A 22,588-nucleotide genomic window follows, 5' to 3' on the forward strand; every position below is an offset into this window, starting at 1 on the left:
ATCTTATCTTAAACTTGCAGAACTGTTTTTGAATGTTCATAATGTTTAAAACGATAAAATAATTTAAATAAATTATTTAATAATAAGATTTACTTTTTGAAATAATTTTTTTTACAGTCAGTTACCTATTACTCTGCAAAAGAAACCGAGCAGAAGAAAAGCAGGAGGTGATAGCAAGCACCAGTTTAATGAACTGTGGGAAAATGAGTTCTTATTTATTGCAGGTCCTTCAGGAAAACCGTTGCACATTGTTTGTGAAAGCAGTCTCTCAGATAATAGAAGAGACATGATCTTAACAGACACTATAGAAAACATCAAGCTGAATTAGAAGAAAAACTGAAGTTAGTTCCTGGGTCTGAGTTGCAGAAAGAATATGTGGTTAAGAAAAAGGAAGAAATAAAAAATATATTTGCGAAATGAAGTTGTGAAAATGTGGCAATGCTGGAGTCGTCTTATGAAATGGCCTTTGTGTTGGCTAAAAAACACATGCCTTTCTCTGATGGAGAGGAAGTTGTTAAGCCCTGTCTCGAAAAATTTGCAAAATGTCTTGGTGATAAGAATGTTGAAAGAAAAGTAAACCAAATTGCTCTGTCCAAGCAAACAATTACAAGACGCGTCGAATAACTTTCCCATGATGTTACTGAGCAATTGAAAGACCATGTTCATGCTTATTCTTTCTTTTCTTTGGCCTTGGACGAATCCACTGACATATGTGATGTAGCCCAATTAAGCATTTTTATAAGAGTAATTGATGGTAATTTTAGCATCTTTGAAGAACTTATCGGTCTTGAGTCACTTCATGGAAAAACCAGAGGGTCAGCATATTTGACAAAGTAAAGTCATGTCTAGAATATCAACAACTAGATTCTAGTAAGCTCATCAGTGTTTGCACTGATGGAGCACCGTCAATGGCAGGTTGAGTTTCTGGGACTGTAACTTTACTTGAAAGTATTTTAGGTCGTTCTCTACTAAAGTATCACATTTAGTATTATACATGAAGAATCTCTGTGTGGAAAAACTCTAAATTTGAAGCATGTTATGATACCAGTTGTAAAGTGTATGAATAAAATTAGAGCAAAAGTGTTAAACAGAAAAGAATTCAGAGAATATTGTGAACTGCTATATATGGAATATGTGATCTCATCCTTCATTGTGAGGTGCGCTGGCTTTCTGAAGGACAAGTTCTCGGTAGATTTTGGAAGCTGAAAGGAAGTGTTCGTAATTTTCTGGAAGAGAAGGATGAGCTGCATGAGGAAAAAGCCCTGTTGTGTGATGAGAAATGGCTATTTGATTTAGCATTTTTAGTTGATTTTACCAGCCACCTCAATGATCTAAATTTGGAACTGCAGGGAAAGAACAAATTGTTTCCTAGCTTAGTAAATGACATTAGTGCATTCAAATGAAATTAAAGTTGTTCATCTCCCAGTTAGAAAATGTGGATTTAAGTCAATTTCCACATAAAAGAACATAGTGAATCTGTTGAAGATAATGGCAACTTTACAGAATATACTGAGAAACTCAGATTATTGCAAGAGTCCTTTAACAGTTGTTTTAGTGATTTTGCTGAAGAAGAAGACGATACTTGCATTTATAAATTCCTTTTCACTTACTGAACAAAAAATCTTGACGATACCTAGTAACATACAAATGGAACTTATTGAACTTATTTATTACTCAAAACCAATTCTTTATAGAAAATGAAATTTAATGAACTTCCATTACTCCCGGATGTTTCTGATATAATTAATTTCAGGTGATCGTTGCCCTGTGAACATTTTCCAGAACTGAGAAAATTTGCTCAGAGTTATATCTGTCGTTTTGGAACTACATACAGATGCGAACAAGCATTTTCATCAATGAAAATGATTAAGAACAAACTACGGTCAGGACTGACTGATTCAAATTTGAAAAACTGTTTGATGCTTTCTGTAACTGATTTAATTCCAAACATTACAAGCTTAGCAAAAGCAAAGCAATTTCAAAAGTCTCAATAAAATAATTAATGCTTATCTTGTCTTTATATGAAATTCGTTTATTTAAAACTGCTAAAAGTGTCTATATTACCATATATATAATAAATCATTTATGCATAACTGTTAAATATATCCATATTACCATATTTTAAAAGGTCTGAAAAGTGGTATAAGTTTGTATGGCACATCTTAACTAAAAAATTAAAAAAATTGACACTTGAACTATAAAAGGTTGGCCACCCCTGGTCAAGGGGAAGTGGTTGCTTTAGTGGAGCAGATAAGGGATGCCAATTTTCTATATGGTCTGTAACAAGAGGTCAAGTCATGCTTTTTTTAGGATTTTAGTGATTTTTTTTTTTTTTTTACGAGGTGCCTAGGATGTAGGGAATGGTGATGGATTTAGAGTAATCTTTTTTGTGAAGTGGGGGGGAGGTGGGTTGTGGATAATTGGTTTTAGTATTTTTTGGATTTTTTGGGGGGTAGCCACGATGGCAACGTGACGTCGAAATATTGGAAAGTATATATATTAAAGTTTGATTTAATTTATATTTCTAGTATACGCTGTCAATTCCTTAAGTATTTAATAATCAAAGGTATTCATAATACAATATTCACTTTATCACTTGACTGAAAAGAGTAGAATGCTGTTCCAAATTTAGTATGGTGAACTATGGGTGTTTCGGTTCTTTTCAGAATGAACAAATTCAACAGTCGATGAATATGCAACATAATTTCTTCTATATTTGATGTATGATAAGTTAGCAGCATGTAAGACATTTCAGAAACATTTAGTGAACTCTCAAACATATTAAGCAGTGACTTCTCTGTGATTTCCATTAGATGGTTTTATCTCTCCTTCCCCCATTTCTTGTGTTTAATACTATCTGTAAAACTAGAACAGTATTCATTGGAAGGAAATGTATGTTATTAACCAGAATATATGAATGATAGAGTGCAAATGTATGATAGCAATGAATGAACGATAAAGTGCAAATATAGGAATAAAAAGGATTTTAAGGTGTTTAAAGTGTAACAAGGAATGGTGTTATATAGTTTTGTGCAATAGTTATCATAATAAAAGCAAGTTTAAATGAGTACAAATTCGGTAATTCATTTAGTATCTGATAAAAAGCCACCAACTAGTTATTCATGAAATTATAAGGCAGTAAGTGAGCTGCTAGAGATACTTTATTTTAAATTCGAAATATTGAGAATAACAAGTTAGATGCACCTAGAAAGTGAAACTTGTCAAATGTAGTTTGTATTCAAGTAACATCAAATATGATATCCATTCTTGATATCACATAAGGATGTTTCACAAACCTAATGCTAATACATGTTTCTGATAATTTTTGTAGTGTTGTGCTGCCACAGCTTTAACAAAATGTGTCTTGTTATTTATACAACTTCTAATGAATACAAAAAATAAAAGAAACTGTGTACATTAAAAAAAAAATAGTATGCAATAACATCTTAACGATGCTTTTGCCACTGATATATTCAGCTATTGTGTTCACTTCTCATTATGTTCTTCTGTCATGAATATGATAGTTACTTCCATATATGGGAAGGAAAAAAAAATGTACCAGTGCTCAGCATACTCAAAGTATTAAGTGATGGTCACATTGTTTCAAACCCCCAAAATTATGTGGAGGCTAAGATACTTAAAATAACATAATTTTTAAGATACCTCAAAGTAGTGAAGTGTCCATTAAAATAAAAGAACAAAGTCATTATTCATGTGGCACATTCATTGTATGTTGCTGTAGCACAATTGGAAGAAATGGTATGTTGTGCCCTTTGATTGGAAAAAGCCTAAGTTCAATTCTAGTCCTCATGAGAGAAATCTTTATATGAGTTTTTAGATTAGATTCCCTCCCTCATTGAGTCTTTGGACTCCTTGGAGGTGTTACATAATAATAATTTCATATAATTTTTTTCCTGAATTAACAACTAGACAGAATATAGCAGAATGCACCCCACAATCTGTCTTTGTACTCTATATTCCAAAGACCACTGATCATCTTTGTAAATCTTCTCTGAACCATTTCCAAGTTTAAAGGAATTTGAATATAGTAATTTATGAATATAGCAAGGTTTAAAGGAATAAAATCATTCTTTCCATTTCAAATGGATTATTCTTGGTCTTTCAAGATTTCATTCTAAGCTTCTTTCAGTATTCACATTTACAAAGCACCATTTGTATCATTCACTTATTAAAATATGTACGGTTGGTGTACCTCCAGGTACTCTTACTTGAAGAACATGTTGACCCTTCATCATCTTTCATCACACTATTTAAACTTGTTACATAATGTTACACTGGAAACATTCCATAATGAATTGCTATAAGTTGTACAAAAATAGAATAGATTTAGCATTCAATAACTTTTCAATTGAAGGTGAGTTATCCAGTCTCATACAGAGATGGCAGAGTTTCTACCTCCAGAAAAGCATGTTTTTTCATCCTGCAAAATTGGGAAACAAACTGGCTAGAAGTATAAATGCAGTTATCAGGCATAATATGTTGACCTGATAGACCTAGTTGCTTCAGCTGAAATTCCAAATAGCAGCATCCTGGAACAAAAAAGAGTAGAACTACGAAAACACTCTCTGTGGTTTAATGATGCAAAAAAGGAATTATTAAGCCTGAATCAAGTTTTTTATGAAGAGCTTCAACATTAAAGTAAAGATTTTTATGGGATGGGATGGGAATCGTAAGAGGTACACACTATTGCATACAATGCTTATCCACCCGTGCCTTAAACTGATTCAATGTATCTACATTCATAACACACACTCAGGCAATGCATTCTGCTCTTCATGCAAAGAACCTACTCCTCACTCCTCTGCTCACATCCTCCTTATACAGTTTCTAGCAATGGCTTCTTATTCTACCCATTCTCCCATTCAATGAAAAATCTCTTCAATGTCAACCTGATAACAACCCCTGACTAGCTTATATGTCTCAATCATATCCTCCCCCCCCCCTCTTCCTTCTACTCATGAGGCTTTGCAATTTACATGCTCTCAATCCATCTTTGTACTCTACATTCCAAAGACCACTGACCACCTTTGTGAATTTTCCCTGGACCCTTTCCAACATATCCTCATCACCATGAAAACCTGGCAACCAAATCTGTGAACAATAATCCATATGAGGCTTGATCAAAGCCTTATACAATGACATCATAACCTCTCTATTTCTGCATGTCAGGGTCCACTACATCATTGCCATTATTCAATGTGACATCTTCACAACTTGTACAATGTTGCCCCTGAATTTCAGGTCCTTGTCCGCCATCACTCGTAGATCTCTCATCTCCTCTACTTCCTTTGAAATTTCCCATCATTGCTTACCAAATCTCAAAACCTTTTTGCAACATTGAACTGACAATTCCACTCTTGTGTCCATTCATGTAATCTACATTCACTATCTATTCAAGACCCCCTGTAAGGCCATAACATCTGCTTGACTCTATTGCACTCCCCAGTTTTGCATCATCTGAAAACAGCTACATATCATTAACAAAAAAATTGAACAACGGTGGTCCCCAAACTGACCCCTGTGGTACACCACTAGTGACCTTCTTCTTTTAGGATAATGCACCCTCCCCCCACAATTTTCTGATACCTATCTTACAGTGAGTCACTGATCCAACTCAGAAGTCTGTTATTCATTCCCATCTGTTTCAATTTATTTAACAATTTGTCGTGTGACAGTCCATCAAAAGCCTTTTGCAAAATCCAAGTACACCACTGTATATGCATCTCCCATATCGAAGGTATTTGTCACCTTGTTATAGTACATAAGTAACTTAATAAAACATGATCTCCCTGTAATAAACTTATACAAATAAACAAAGAGAATTCTGCTATCAACCCATTTTTGTATTCTACTTTTCACCAATCTTTCCAGTACCTTCACCACAACTCCAGATTGTCCTATAATTTGAAGCTACAGCCTTATCACACCTTTATGCAATGGAACAATTTTACCCTCCTTCCACTCCCTTGGAATCTGTGCTGTAAGACTTAATAAACAGGCATTCCAATTCTGTGGAACATTCCCTTAAGATGCATAATGATATGTCATCAAATCCTATCGCCTTATTAACATCAAGGTTATTTATTTCCTCAAATACCTCCTGCTTACTCACAATTAAGCCACCCTCTCCTATGTCCTCTACACTTAAGTTCCTCGTCATTCCACTCTGATCAGGATGAAAACCCTTATAAATTGATCACCGAGCACCTCAACAATGTCTTCTGCAGCAGTTACCATTCTACCATTTTCATCCATTAACATCATCTTACTATGATCATTCTTGCTTCTGCTTACCACATATCTTAAAAAAAAAAAAAAAAAAACTCTGGGGTTTTTCTTTGTATTATTTACCAATTTCTGCTCATATTGCACTTTTGTCTTCCTTACTAACTGAGTCATTCTCCTGGCTTGTTCTGTATACTCTTCATGTAACTGATTATTACCATTATTCATCTTGTACCACCTCCAAAGTACTTTCATCTTCCAGATTTCATGCATAAGCTCCTCATTCATTCATTTTACACCTTATTCAGCCTTTTGGCCTTTAAAATACATTCACATATTAATGCTAATATATGTATTTCTTTGTCTGTTCCAAAGCAGCATTTATTTCCTTATAGCTCGACTCCTCATTCCATACTATCTCCAGCCTTGTAATTTTTTCTTCACAATCTTTAAATCTTTTCTTCACAAAAGTCTACATATGGCTAGCCATAATCTAGGTGTTCACTTCATGATCACTCTCACCAACTGGAGGAAAGCATGAAACCCCACTCACGATTACATCCTCTGACGAAATGATCAGATCTAAGACTCTGGATCCTCGTGTGCCTTCCTTTACATGCTGTCTGAGATAGTTATCTCTCAAGAACTCTAAAAATTCATTTTCCTTATTCCCAGATGCTACTCTTCATTCCAGTCTATACTGCCATAATTAAGATCACCCATGATAATTACCACTTCACTAATCCAAGTGGTTTATACATTTCTTCATCACCACCCTCCACATTTCCGGGCCTATCGCAACATCCAACTAAGTACGTCTTCCTGTTAATCTCCATGTTACACCACACAGCCTCATAACTGTTGCCATTATTTCCCTCTTTCATGTCTACCTTATGTGGACATAATTCCCCTACTATCATCAGCAGCAGCACTCCTCCCCTTCCCTTCTTGTCCTTTCTATCCTCCGAAAAAATACTGTATCCTTCCATTTCTATTCCTGTTAGAATATCATCTTCATTCAACCATGTTTCACTTATTTCAATGATTTTGAGGCAAATAAACTCAATCAGTGAAACCATTTCATCTCCCTTATTTCTGATACTTTTTGCATTTGTATACAAACACAGTAATTCATTTTTATGTCTATAACCAGTCTCATCCAAGCCACACACACACATTCACTATCACTTTCAACATCCACTCTCCCTGTTCTATTGCTCCCTGTTCACTGGGCTCCCTCACCCTCCAGTTCCCTGATCCTCTTGCATTCCCGTTCTCTCTTCATCTTTCACACTGCTACTGTTTTCACTGCCAAGCGCATATCTGTCTCTTCAGATGGAGATGTCACTTGATAAGATACTATGACGAGTGATGCCTCCTGTTTGTTTTATGTTTTCTTAAAAAAAAAAAAAAAGAAGAAAAAAAAAAAAGAGGCATCACTCGTCACAAGATTGTATCAAGTGTCATCTCCATCCAGGAAGCTAGCTATTATGAATATCTATATGTCCCTATCTTGAGATATTCTTTTGATCTCTATATCAAGCCCAGAACAGTCATTTGTTTCTTTTGTTATTGTCTTGTTTTTCCCATTCCCCTGATAAATCTTTTTGAAGACTGTGTTCTTTTTTTTTTTCCTGTTTTTTGTACCTATCATATCCAAAGCATCTATAGTTCTCTTTTGTCACCCATGAGATCTTCATTGCTTCTGTGTGCTGCCATATTTTGAAAGCATCGATCTCTCTAATAGCTTTCTTGTTTGTCCATGTTTCTGCTTCATAGAGAAGAGCAGATGAAATAAAGCATTATCTTAATATATAGCATCCATTCTATAATATGTATATAGCATCCATTATATAATATATGAAGCTTAATTATAATATTCTGAAAAATTTAATCTGTTCTTCAGTCGTGTAAATATAATACATGCTGCTATGTTGAACCTTCAAACTCAAAATGCTTTTCACTTTTGCAGACAGGAAACATGTCTTCAGCTTTTTTTTAAGTCTGATATAAATTCAGCTGTAGACTATTTACTGTCAAATATTATTGAATATGAATCTACTAGTTTCATATATAATAGAGCAGCATTTCTCAAACTTTTTCTGCGATGGAACACTTCACAAATCTGGAAATTTTAATGGAACACCTTGGTTAGAGTCGAGTATCATCAGTCTCATATTCAATGTAAAGCTAAGCACACACTATTGCTGCAGCAGGCTGTATTGCATCACACAGTGCACACTACAGACATACTGGGCCGCAATCGCATTGACCTTGTTTGTGACCGCACGTTTCCTAGAATAGATCCCTCTGTACTTCACTTGCGCTCGGAACTGTCAACAGCCACAGGCAGCTGAGTCAAGGCCAGCACGCTGGCCTTGGCTCAGCAAATCCATAAGCAGTCCATATGCAAAGTGAGGAGTGCCTGATTTTCAAACATGTTTGAACTTGTCGCAGCATTTAAAACCATTCCAGGCTGATATTAATTTTGATAATTTTTCACGGAACACTTGGTCACTTTCTGTGGAGCATAGTTTGGGAAACGCTGTAATAGGGTATGGTTCATCAGAAGAGTAAATTTTTAAAAAATGCAATGATTGAGTTACACAACAAGCAAATTAATGAAAAGCATAAAGAGAGAATATTTGAAAATCTGCATCAATGCAACAGGAAGCATGGCATGTTGTCCTACACCACTTTCATGAAAAACCTGATGTATGCAGATTTCAGACCACACTTCTCATGTAGCTAGCCATCATAATACAACATGAGTTACAGCACTTTCTCTATTGTTAGTTATTTTTTCAAATATTCTATATTTATGCTTTCTGTTAATTTACTTGTTGTGTGACTCAGTCATTATATATTTTTATAGTTTACTCTCCTGATGAAGAGTGTACTATAATGTGTACACTTCATCAGAGATTCATGCTCAGTAAAATTTGACAATGAACAGTATATATGGAATTTATACACTTTAAAAGCTAAGACATGTAGATGCTTTTGGTTCATTGTACCACAAATTATCTAGTGACATTTATTGGAGAGACCAAATATTTTGCTAGTAAACGCTAATATTCTGTACTTTTGACAAAAAACATCATTAATTCAATTCATTACTTTAGACAAAAGTAACTTGTTTGATAAATAATCAGAATTATAGCAAATTTTTCAAAGATTATTTTGATTGTGATAAATTTTATAAAAGATGAGAATTATTCAATGAGAGAGGATATAAAAGAGTTGTTGAAAGAAGCCAAAATGAAGAAAAAATAAATAAAGATGGTGAATCTGCTGCCACAGTATGATAGGACAGAATTGAGAAGAAGGGCCATGATTGCTAATGAGTCAATGAGAAGATTGTGTGGATGGAATGGTGTGAAGTGATGAAGTTTATAGATGTATGGAGTGAATTTGATGTAAGAAAGGTTTTATATATACCTGATAGACTACATTTGAATGGTTTAGTGGTTAGATATTTGGTGAAAGTGCTTTAGTGAGAGTTTGGAAGTGAAAAACCAGGAAACCATATATATTAGGGAGGATGCATTTAAGCATGTGTCTGACCACCCCTGGGACAAATGAGTGTGTGTGTGGGGGAGGAATGACTGTGTAGAAATAGTCCCCCCCTCTCCCGATAAATGAATGCGAGCAAAGAAAGCACCATGAACAGCTGGGTGCAGTTTTCTCGGGTTTCGAATCTGAATGGACCAGTAATGACATTATGCAAGGGTGACTGTGAATTCATGGGGATGCTGAAATGCATGTACACAAATACCCAAAGTATCAGAAATAAAGGAGAGGAATTTTTGGCATTGGTCAGCTAAACTTGGCCAAAAATTATCAATGTGAGACCTGGTTGACAGAGAATGATGTAGTTACAGGGATAGAATGTAAAGAATATTGTACGAGTATTGCATGTAAGAGATATTATTAATGATAACTGATTAATGATAACCAACAAAAATAGAAGTTAAGGAGGATTGTAGATCTGAGGGAGATGGTTCATTTGAGGCTATCTGGTGAGGGATTGAGGCCAACAGGACAAAATATATTGTTAGTTGCTGCTTAGACCTGGGGGGGGGGATCTAGAGGAAGATGTGGATGCCATGCATAGTAGGCAGATTAGTACAATGAATGCAGGCCGAACAATTATCATGTGAGAGTTCTACTATGGGGAATATGGATTGGAAAGAAGAAAAGGCATGGGGCAAGATGGAAATCAAATTTATACAGTCACTAAAGGATAATTATCTGAAACAGCACATAATGGAATGTAGGATCTGGCAATAGCGTCAGAAGATCTATCTGTTACTACAGTAGCACTCCACTACCAATTGGAGAAAGTGACCATGTGGTCTTTTACTGAGAGATTACTAAACATGTGGAATTCTTTGTCAAGAAAGGGTTTATGTGGAACTACAAAGCTGGTGATTATGACAGACTTAGGTGGCAGCTTGGAGCATTGCCATGACATAAGAAACTACAAGAAATGAATGTCAGTAGTGCATTGGAAGTGGTCAGAAATGTTTGAGACAGGTAGTATTAGACTGCATACCCAGGTCAGGAGGGTAAACTGAGTAGGGGTTAAGTGGATAAATAGCAATATAAAGCAGGAAAAAAAAAAAAAAAAAAAAAGAAAGCATCGTGAAGGGAATATAAACAAAAAAAGTGATCAGTATGCTTGAGCAATACAAAGCACAGGCAAGAAGGGTAACTATTATGGTTAGGAAATCTAAATCAGATTATGAGAAAAAATTAGCTAAGCAGGCCAAAGTAAATCCTAAAGAGTTTTTTTGGCTATGTAGCAAGTAAGAGAAAGAATGATTATGGAAGGGGTAATCTTACTCAATGCTGATGGTAGGAAAATGACAGAAGCAGAAGAAATAGTTGATTTGCTAAGTGATCACTTTGCAAGGATAATGATCCAAGTGGAGAATTTGCTGTTACTGATATGAAAATTGAGGTAGATGAAGTGGAAGTGCTCAACATATTGAAAAATATCAGTATGTCGTGATATGTCATTGTATGTCATTTCATTTCATGTGCTATGTCATTTCATGTGCTATGAGATGTTTAATCAGTCTCAGCTCTGGCAATGTTTCAAGTGAGTGGAAGAAGGGTAGGATAGTTTCATTACATAAAGGTAGCCTCTAAGACAGAAGTAGCAAATTACAGACCAATTATTATCTTTGGTGTTGTAGTTAAGGTATTGGAAAAGTTAGTTAATGGAAAAAAATTCAGGAATGGATGGATAGGAATAAGATACTCTATAAGTGGCAGCATGGCTTTGTAAAAGGTAGGTCCTGTCTTAGTAATGTATTCACATTTGATAATAGGGTGACAGTGGAATTGGATAAAGGAAATGGCTACACCACAACACTGCTGGACTTTGCAAAAGCATTTGACAGAATACTGCATGGAAAACTATTACATAAGTTACAGCAAGCAGGAATGGATATGAGGCTGGTGGTATGGGTATTGGAGTAACCAATGGACAAGACATCAGAGGTGTGGTATATAGTGGAATGGAATTAAGGCAAATGAGGATGACTAATGGAGTGCCACAGGACTCTGTACTAGGACCACTGCTCTTTAATTTGACATTAATGATATAGCAGAAGATTTGAAGGGGGATGTTCCATTCTTTTCCGGCGATACAAAACTAGGGAGAGCAATAGTTGATAAAGGTGATGTAGATATCTTATAGGATAATTTAAATAAATTGGCAGTGTTTGCAAAGAACAATGGTTGTCAATTCAATGTTGTAAAATGTAAGGTAATGCACTTCAGGATGAAAAGATTACACACTTCATATCATATTGATGGTACTGTTTACAGGAAATTGATGAGGTTAGGGAACTGGGGGTGATGGTAGATGGAGATTTGAAATTTGGAGGACATATTGCAAAAGTTGGGAAAATAGCTCAGAGGATTACTGAAGAGCACATTGACAAGTAAAGATGGGGAGGTTATTATCTCTCATTATAAAGCTTATGATTAGGCCACATCTTCACTACTATGCACAAACTTGGTCACCTTGGTTTTTTGGAGATCAGGTGGTGGAGAGGATTCAGAGATGAGTAACCAAACTAGTGACAAGTCTGTGGAATTCTCCCTATGAGGATATTATTATTATTATGGGTATCTCCATGGAGTCAGTAGACTCATCGCAGGAGACCCAAACTATCAAAACAATATCTATCATATCTCTTCTTGAATTCATTTACAGATGAAGAACTCACAACTGAGTCAGGCATTGCATTCCACTCATTCACCACCCTCCAGGCTAGATTTAAGTTACTTAAAGGGATTCTATAATATTGATACAATTCTAGTATAAAATCACAAAGAGTCAAATAGAAACTATGTTTTTATTTTGACTAGTTTAGTGAAATGCTTGTTTCACTTCATCAGGAAATGACATGAATAAACTAAAAACTAGAAAGCAAATAATAATGGTTAACATTTCTAGTGAAAAAAATTATTTGAAAACATTTAAAAAATCAAAAACATTTGCTATTATGCAGTTTGTGGGTTGCTAACATACTGTAGATACAAGTGTGTCATGACAGATTAAGGAAGATGTTTTTTTTGTTTTGTTTTTTTGTTACACTGTAGAGGATGCTTCATCATTTCAGCTGATTCTTTGAATGCTTTTGAGTAAAAACGGTAATCAATGTGGAGCATTTCAGTTTGTTACCATTCTACTTGGTGGTGTTTTGTTTATGTTGTGTGTACTTCCAGCCCTGATTTGTGCTTTTTTTTATTCTCAACATCCTTGAAGTGTTCCGATCAGCATATCTCACTAGTTCTGCCAGTCTGTCCTATTTAGTATAGACCAAACATGTATCTGAGCTTGTAGATGCCTGGTGTTTTTTGAGTGGTAGATTTGGAGGTTTCAAATGTTCAGAGATTTTGTTGAGTGGGTAGAGAGCAACTTTTAAGTTTTGTTGGCGAAGCAATCTTGCTATTGTTATTTTATCTGTGATTTGATTGTATATATGGAAGAATCACAGGACATTCTTGTTTTCTTGTTTCTTGTTTTTTTTAATTCTTCTGATTGCTTAGGAGACTGAAATAGATTTTTTTTACCAGTGTTCTGTTGTAGCCATTGTTTCGAAGGACAGAATTAAGATACTGTAGCTCTTGGTTTCGTTTATTTATGTTGGTGGAAATTCTGTAGGCTCTATCAATTAAAGAATGAATGATGCCCATTTTTTACTAGCAAGGTAATGGGTGGTGATTAGAAGTTGCATGTAGGTAATGTCCTGTGTTTGTTGGTTTCCTGTAGACCGAGAAGTTGAGTGTGTTGTGTTTTGATATTTCATCTAGTGTATCCCAAAATGGTAAAGACCTATTTTCTTTCTAATTCAACTGTAAATTTAATCGAAGGATGATTGTTGTCCAGAAAGGTGATGAAATCTTCTAATTGTGTAGTAGTACCAGGTCAGATGATAAGTATGTTGTCAACATATCTTTGCCAATTTTTGGCAAAGATATTTGTGCTTGTTAATGTTGGAGGGCTATTTTTTCAGACCATTCCATGAATAGGTCAGCTAACATAGGAGAAAGGGGAGAGCCCATTGCTAGTCCTTTCTGTTCAAAAAAGTTCTCATTAAATATGAAAAAAAAAAGTACTATTGATATAGTGTTTAAAGAGGTCCATTGTGTCTGGCTGGAAGTTATCTTGAAGTAATTATATGGTTTTTATTCTTGGCATGCTAATAAAAAGGTTTACTGTGTTCAGGGTTATAATTATATCAGTAAAGACAATGTAATGTGTTTGATATTTTTGGAATCTTACTGGGAGAGATTACAAAATTGAAACCACCGGAAAGGATGTTTATTTCAAGATCAGATAACTTTTTTGGAAGACTTGTTAATAACTATTTTATTGAGTGGCAATCTGTTACTGTGATTCTTTCTTTCTTTGATAAGGTTTGAAAGCTTGTTCTTCATTCTTTCTCTTGTTCAAATAGCAATCCAAAATATAATTAAAGGCCTTAAAAAAACATTATAAAAGGTCAAATGCATTGTAATATTGAAAGCCAACAAAGGCAACTCAGCAGTAATTTTAAATTCTACAGAATACATAGGAAAAATGAAAACACTTCTAGGAGACACAAACACCTATGAAAAGTTGGAATAAGATCCCACGGGATATTTCCATAATGAAATCAATAACCTAATTAAAAACATACTGAACCAGTAAACACACTGGTCTGAAGAAAGAAACAAACAAACAAAAAATGCCCTGAATCTAGACATCTTGTTTTCTAATAACAGATCACTATCAAATTCCTGCCATATACCCTCAAGGGATGTACAGGATCTTATGATAATACTAAATGAAGAGTTACATCATTACTAACTTCCTATCAACAATTTTCCTCAAGATTAGCCTGTTATCTGTCAACATTCCAATATTATCAGATCTTATATTTCTGTCTTCTAAGTACTTTTTATTGTATCAATCTCCTATATCTTGGTCCTCTGGGACTTTTCTTACCATCTTGGCAAAGAACACGTTTACCTAATCTTTCCTTTCCCATTCTATTTAAGTGACCCACTTGAGATTAGCTCCGCTAACACATTCCTGAATGATATAGTGTCACATTCTTTCCTAATAGCCTTATTTTTAATATGGTACTGCCATTGATGTTAGTCCCCTAATCTTTCTCAGGACTCATACTCATATCTACAGTCTCCGTTCTTTGCTCAAGAGTTTTATTTCTACCAGCTCTCAGATCCATAAATTAAAATTGGTTTGAACATTATCTTGTATATAGCTAGTTTAGTGTTTTGACTAATCTCTCTCTCTTATTCCATATAAATTTATTCAGTTGACTTCTTATCATACCAGCTTTGCTAATTCTGCTGTCTATTTCCAAATTTAATTTGCCATCCTCATTAAAAATCGTGCCTAAGTAGCTGAAATGTTTTACTTGTTCCATAGGTTCTCAATTCAGGATGCAGTTGATGTTTTCAATGTTTCTGCCTATTTTCATTATCTGTCTTTTTAATGCTGATTTCATACCAAATTTATTACAGCAGTTATTCAATTTGGTCAGGAAATCCTGAAAACTTCTACTAGATTTATTTAGGAGTATAACATCATCTGCATAAAGAGCTGAGATTAGCATGTCCAGTTTTGATATCAGGTTTAATATCATTTTTCTTCATAATGCGATCCATATAGATGATAAATAACAGTGGAGATAATGTACATCCTTTTCACACACCTGATTTAACATCAAACCATCTTCCTGTATCACCTTCATTCCTAACTGCCAATTTACAACTCAAACAGACTGTGTATTGCTTGATATAATGTTCCATTTACACCATATAATTGGAGTGTTTTGAACAGCTTTCTTTTGGCACCTTGTCATATGCCTTTTCTACATCTAGAAAACTTAAATACAGATCCTTGTTATATTCCCATGATTTCTCAACTATTTGTCTTAAAATGAAAATCTGATTCTGACAACCTGTTTGGCCTTAATCTGGCTTGTTCTTCACCAAGCTTTCCTTCCACAATTTTTCTTAGTCGTTTCTCAAGAACACTTGCATAAATCTTACTAGGAACACCCAGTAGAAATATTCCTCTGTAATTTTCACATTCAGCTTTATTCCCATTTTTATAGATGGGTACTATGAGCGATCTACTCCAATCATCTGGAATTGTGCCCTCTGATCGGGCCTTCTGAATTATGCAGTAAAACTTTTTTTATTACACCGTAAAATTACATTGTAAAACTTTTATATCTTCATATTTTAGCAATTCTGGTTGAATATCATCTACCCCATCTGCCTTTCCACATTTTAGGTTTGTGATAGCTTTTTCTATTTCAAGTACAGATATATATTCCAGGTGCATTCCTTTTGAGTGTTTTCTACCACCATGCTGTCACTGCTTGTTTGATTTAGCAATCTTTCAAAATAATTACTCCATACATTGAGAATATATTTATCCTCAGTTTTCAGCCATCTTTTATTATCTCTAATTCCTTTGATATTACTCTTTCTTCCATTTCTGAGCTTTTTTAGTAGCCTCCAGAATATTTTATCACCTTGATATTTATTTTCTATGTTCTTACCAAAGTTTTCCCTTGACTTTTGTGTAGCTAATTTTACACAATCCTGTGCTTTCGTACATTTTTCTCTGTATTCCCTAAGATCACAAGCTGACTTACTTGCCAGGTACTTTCAATATGCTTTCTTCTTTTCCTTGACTGCTTCTTACTTCCTGAGTCCACCATGGGGGTTCTGATTTTTCTATCCTTGCAGATTACTTCACCACATGCCTCTCTGGCTGAATCAAAGTTTTCTTTAGGGTTTGCCACTGAATATCCAAGGTTTGGTTCTTGTGTCCAAACTCTCAGTGTTTCTTGAATAATGTTTGTGTATTTAAGTCAGTTCACATCTGATGGCTGTTCAATTTTGATTCATTTCAAAACTTTCTTACACACCGACACTGTTTGTAGATGATGCAAAACTGGGAAAGTGATGAGGAATCAGGTAGATGTGACCTTACAGGCAGACTTGAATAGATTGTATGAGTGGGCAGCAGTAAGTCACTGTCAGTTCAGTGTTGCAAAGTGTAAGATTCTGAAATTTGATAGGTAACAATGGGATGCAAAGTATGCACTTGATGGGAAATTTTGGAAGTTAGGAGACAAGAGACCTTAAAGTGATGGTGTATAAGTATCTGAAGTTCAGAGGTCACATTACACAAGTTGTGAAGTCATCACATTAGATAATGGCAATGATGTGGAGCCCTTAATGTGCAGAAAGGTTCTGGTTTTATTTTATAAGGCCTTGATCAGACCTTGTATGTATTATTGTGTACAGATTTGGTTCCCTGGTTTTCATGGTCTAGAGAAGACTGACTAAGGTTGTAACTAGTCTTTGGGATGTGGGATATGAAGACAGAGGGAATGCAGTTTGCAAAGCCTTGTGAATAGGAGAAAGATAGGAGATATGATTGAGATATTTAAGGGGTTGTTACTGGGTTGATGTGGAAGAAATTTTCATAGAATGGGAAAGGGATCGGAATAAGGGAACATGTATAAGGAGGATATGAGCAGGGATATAAGGAGCAGGTTCTTGCATGGAGAGTGGTTGGTGAGTGAAATGCATTATCTGACTTTGATGAATGCAGATACATTGAATGAGTTTATGGTTTTGATGGGCTTTGTGTGAAACAGTGTGTGTGTGTGCCTGCTGCAATGAGGCTTTTGACTCCATGGAAGTCTGGTGTTAATAATAATAATTAATAATTTTATCCATATAACTGCATTGTTAACTGTCAGTTAAGTCTTACTGATATTAACCTATAATTTTTTGGATTTTTAATTGTGCACCATCCAAACAAATTCTTTGCTTTTATTTCTGATGCTTTTGGCAATAGTATTCATAAACTGCAATATCACCTTAGGCACACAACTATCTTTACACCCTGTATTCATTATGCAGTTCAGTTTTGTTACCAGAGAGACTAGACTTTGCATGTTTTGGTCATTCTCACACTCTCCTCATGTGTATTTGCACACACACACACACCATCATTCACCCTATTAGCTCCAGTTTCCCCCGACTTTGGCTCTTCCATAGTCTTAGTGGACTATGGAAGAGCCAAGTCGGGGGAAATTGCCAAGTGCATTCCATCAACCTTATATGCTTTTCCATCATAAAATTCAATCTAAAAAGTCTACTTACTGTATACCATTCAGTTTTCAAAACTTGCATGTTGGCACATTTGCAATCATGGCCTTCACCATTAACCTGCCTTTATCAAGTTAACAATGATGGCCATGCACACTCACATATAGCAACTTTTCTTTTCTTTCTTTTTTTTTTTTTTAATAATTCCATTGTGTCTTCTCTCATACCATACTTTCACCTTCAAAGTTATTAGTGCATGGTTAAACTCACATCTTGAGAACCCCACTGATTTCATTAATATTCACAGCAGAGATATACAAGATTTAGTCATGCTCTCATTAACTATTCCTGTTACCATTAGAATCACAATAAAATGTCTTCCTAATCTCCTTTTCATATGTTGTCTTTGTTCTTTTTTCCTATTTCTCCCTTTCTTTCCCTTCTCAGCTCTGCCACTTGCCTGACATTTTTGCAGTTGTTTACACTCATGCTTTGTCTTGTGAAATACTCTAACTCTACATAAGTCTGCTATTTCTTTCATGACATTCTCTTCTTTCTCCTTACATTCTACCACTGCACTTTTATCAACAATCTCACTGAAACATTTTCCATTCTGCTATCACACATTTTGCTTCACCTGCACTTACTCTCAAAACACTTTATGTATTTGCTATTTCGATCTTGTCTTCTCTCTGCTAATCCCTCAGTTTTCATTAATGAAAGTGAGTTAGAGAGAGAGTGAGTCCTTGCCTCCTTTCATATAACAGTCAACTCTTTCTGTTGCAAACTTGCAAGAACCACAATAATAGTTTTATATAGTCAATCATTTGTTATAGTGAATTTCCTTTAGAATAACATGATGCTTATGGTCATTTGGTTGGAACTTTTCAGTAGTTTGTTATAGTGAGTGAGTGAATTTTAAGGGTGTTTGTTATAGTGACAATCAGCTGTAATAAATGATAACTATAATAAAATTAATTCATTCAGTTATTCGTTTTTTTTATCTGGAGTTCTAGCTTTCAATCGATACAAAACTTAGCAATAAACATTGTTGTTCTAGACTTTGTTTAAACTGGCTAGAGCATGCCATCTTGAACAATTTATGGTGAGGCAATCATGAATTTTCAGTGGTAGAATAGTGACATTTCAAAATTATTAATATTTTTGTAGAACAATTACAAATTGCCCTTTTTATTAGAAAATGCATATATAGGAATCCAGTTTCAGGAGACAAAGTTGGAAAGTTTGCAACATGCATAATATAATATTGTGTAAATGAACTATTACAAAAAATGAAATATGTGCCATAGTTGAACATAAGTTTTTTTTTAATTATTCAGATTAATTTAAAATATGTTAATTATTTTTTATGAATTTGTTTTTATGCATATTTATTTTTGCATACTTGTTTATCTGTGTAATTGCAAATTTACTGTTTACCCAGAGCATGCCTAACTGTTCATTTAATTGCCTGCTTATTTTAGAGCATGCTAGGTAATTTATTTTGTTTACTCATTTTAGAGCATGTTAAGCATGTTAAATGTAGTATTCCAATTGATCATTGCAATAGTCTAATATACTGACTAAAATCAGATGTGATGTAATAGAAATCTAGCATCACATCTGTCAAATAAACAGAATTTATATATATATATATATATATATATAATACTTTAAAAAGTATAATTATATGATACTTTAAAAAGTATAATTATATGACAGCAACTGCTGAAAAAGCCAATAAGAGGAGGAGAAGATCAGATGGAACACCTATTACACCAGGAAAATGGGCAAAATATCCTAAACGGTATAGAAAAGAATGGGAATTGGATGATGACTTAAAAGGTAACATGGGAAAATTAAATCTAAAATGAAAAATTTAGTTAAAATCTATTGATAATATTGTATGGTGTAAGTGATAAGTGCCATTGACTACAGTAAACACAGTTATAGCAAACTCATCTTGCTATAACAAACCCAGAAAGCCTCAACCAGAGCTCAAGACACAAAATACTCTTCTAAAGGAATTCACTTTAGTAAACTATCCACTGCAAATAAACTGCTTCCTAGGCCTTACGAATTTGCCGTAATGAGAGTCAACTGGAAACCATTGGTGTTACGAAGGTTTTGTATGCAGGATCTCAAGATTGCTATGGAATAAGAAAAAAAAAATGTTGCATACATATTTTAGATGTAATGAAAGTTAAAAACTATCTATAATGTAGAAAGTCTCAGAGAATCCATCAACTCTGATGTGCCATCTCTAGATGCAACATAAGTATTCTGAATACACTACTTTTTGAAATGATATATTTATTGTTATATATGATATAATTTGAAATTACTTATCCATCCATGTAATATATTGGAAGTTAAAATTTAGGTTTATATGGTTTTATTGCATTCATTTTGGTCTCTGACAATGTGTCATTGCTATGAATTTTATTTTATTTTAGTTAGCAAATTTATTTTATTAGAATAATTCAATTTATTACATTTTTCAAGAGTAGATAGGTTATGAAATTTAGCTGTCCTCTTTTACTGTGAATTCTAAGTTCTGGTATGTTTGAGAAAAGAAAGAAATATATCTATCTGTATATCTAAATAGATATATTTCTATTTGATGGTGATGATATATATATATATCATCACCATCAAATTCCTGCCATGTACCCTCAAGGGGTGTACAGGATATGATAGTACTACATGGAAAAAATTACATCATTACTAACTTCCTATCTACAATTTTCCTCCAAATCAGTCTGTTACTTGTCAAGACTCCAACATTATCAGATCTTATATTTCTGTCATCTAAGGCACTTTGTACCATATCAATCCACCTATATCTTGGTCTTCCTCTGGGTCGTTTTGCTGCCAACCTGGCAGAGAACACTTGCTTCGCTAATCTTTCCTCGCCCATTCTGTTTAAGTGACCATACCACCTGAGATTAGCTCTGCTAACGCATTCCTGGATGCTGACAATGTCAAGTTCTTTCCTAACATCCTCGTTTTTAATATGATATTCCGATTGATGCCATCCGTTCACCCCTCTAATCTTTCTCAGGACTCTCATATCTGCGGTCTCTAGTCTTTGGTGAAGTGTATTACTTCTGACCCAGCTCTCAGATCCATAAGTTAAAACTGGTTTGACTGTCTTGTATACAACTAATTTAGTGTTCCAACTAATTTCTCTTTTATTCCATATGAATTTAGTCAATTGATTTCCCACCATACTACCAGCTTTGCTGATTCTGTTGTCTATTTCTATATTTAATTTGCCATCTTCAGTAAAAATTGTGCTTAAGTAGCTGAAATGTTTTACTTGTTCCACAGGTTCTCCATTCACAACACAGTTGACATTTTCAATGATTCTGCCTATTTTCATTGTCTTTGTCTTTTTATTGCTGACCTTCATACCATATCTATTACAACAGCTATTCAATTTAGTCAGAGAATCTTGCAGACTTGTAGCGGATTTATTTAGAAGTATAACATCATCCGCATAAAGCAAAGAGCTGACATTAACATCTCCAATTTTGATATCATGTTTAATACCACTTTCCTTCATAATGTGATCCATATAGATAATGAATAACAGAGGGGATAATGTACATCCTTGTCTCACACCATATTTAACGTTAAACCATCTTCCTGTACTTCCTTCAATTCTAACTGTTGACTTACAACTCAAATAAAGACTAAGTATTGCTTGATATAATGCCCCATTGACACCATATAACTTTAGCGTATTGAATAGCTTCTCTCTTGGCACCTTGTCATATTCCTTTTCCAAATTGACAAAACTTAAATACAGATCTTTGTTATATTCCCATGCTTTCTCGACTGTTTGTCGTAAAGTGAAGATCTGATCCTGACATCATCTATTTGGCCTGAATCCAGCTTGTTCTTCATGAAGCTTTTCTTCTGCAATTCTTCTGAACCATTTCTCAAGTATAATTGCATAGATTTTGCCAGGAACACTGAGTAGGTAAATACCCATGTAATTCTCACATTCAGTTTTATTTCCCTTTTTATATATGGGTACTATGAGAGCTCTACTCCAATCATCGGGAATTCGTCCCTCTGTCCAGGCTTTCTGAACTATGCAGTGCAGGCACTGCAAGACTCTTATACCACCATACTTCAGCATTTCTGGTCGAATATCATCTACTCCTGCTGCCTTTCCACATTTCAAGCCTAAAACTGACTAAAAATCCGAGAATTATAATAAATCGAGATTTATTTGAAAACGCAACATGTTTTGTCGGGATTGACTTCATCAGGCGTTAAGAACATAGAAAGCTATTAAAAGACACTGAAAAAAACATTGAGACACTCTCAAGTTATAATATTTGACTGTAAATTACAGTTATTATGAACTTGAGCTATATTCCATGTTAAAGTTCTATTGTTGTACGCTTGTGCATGTGTGGAACCACGCGATCTCCAGTATCTGATAGTAGAGCTGAAAGAATCAGGCAAATTATAGCTGAGATTATTGTTCATATGAAGAGGGTCCAAGGTGATTTCTTTTGACTCAAAAATGCGGCATTCTACCTCATCGTGGCAAATGTGTAGGTTTGAAGTTGTTGTCCAATTTACTTCATGTTGACGGCTTTTGTTGTTCGTGTTTATTGAAAACAGGACATGGCCTGATAGGGCAGCAGCTCTG

The 22,588-nt window shown here is 34.6% G+C and overlaps 1 protein-coding gene across 1 annotated transcript in view; it reads left to right on the forward strand.

The window, feature by feature from the left end:
- The window catches only part of LOC150109348 (uncharacterized), a 233,482-nt gene that overhangs the window by 131,034 nt on the left and 79,860 nt on the right, over window positions 1-22,588 (forward strand). The window contains exon 9 of the mRNA XM_090407573.1: window positions 19,639-19,761. Within this exon, the coding sequence (XP_090263699.1) occupies window positions 19,639-19,761 (123 nt within the window). The remainder of the gene's footprint in view (window positions 1-19,638; window positions 19,762-22,588) is intronic.

The sequence above is a fragment of the Typopeltis vanoorti genome, chromosome 2 (genome assembly GCF_054136105.1).
Source record: "Typopeltis vanoorti isolate ZY-2024b chromosome 2, IOZ_Tvanoo_1.0, whole genome shotgun sequence".
NCBI classification, from domain to species: Eukaryota; Metazoa; Arthropoda; class Arachnida; order Uropygi; family Thelyphonidae; genus Typopeltis; species Typopeltis vanoorti.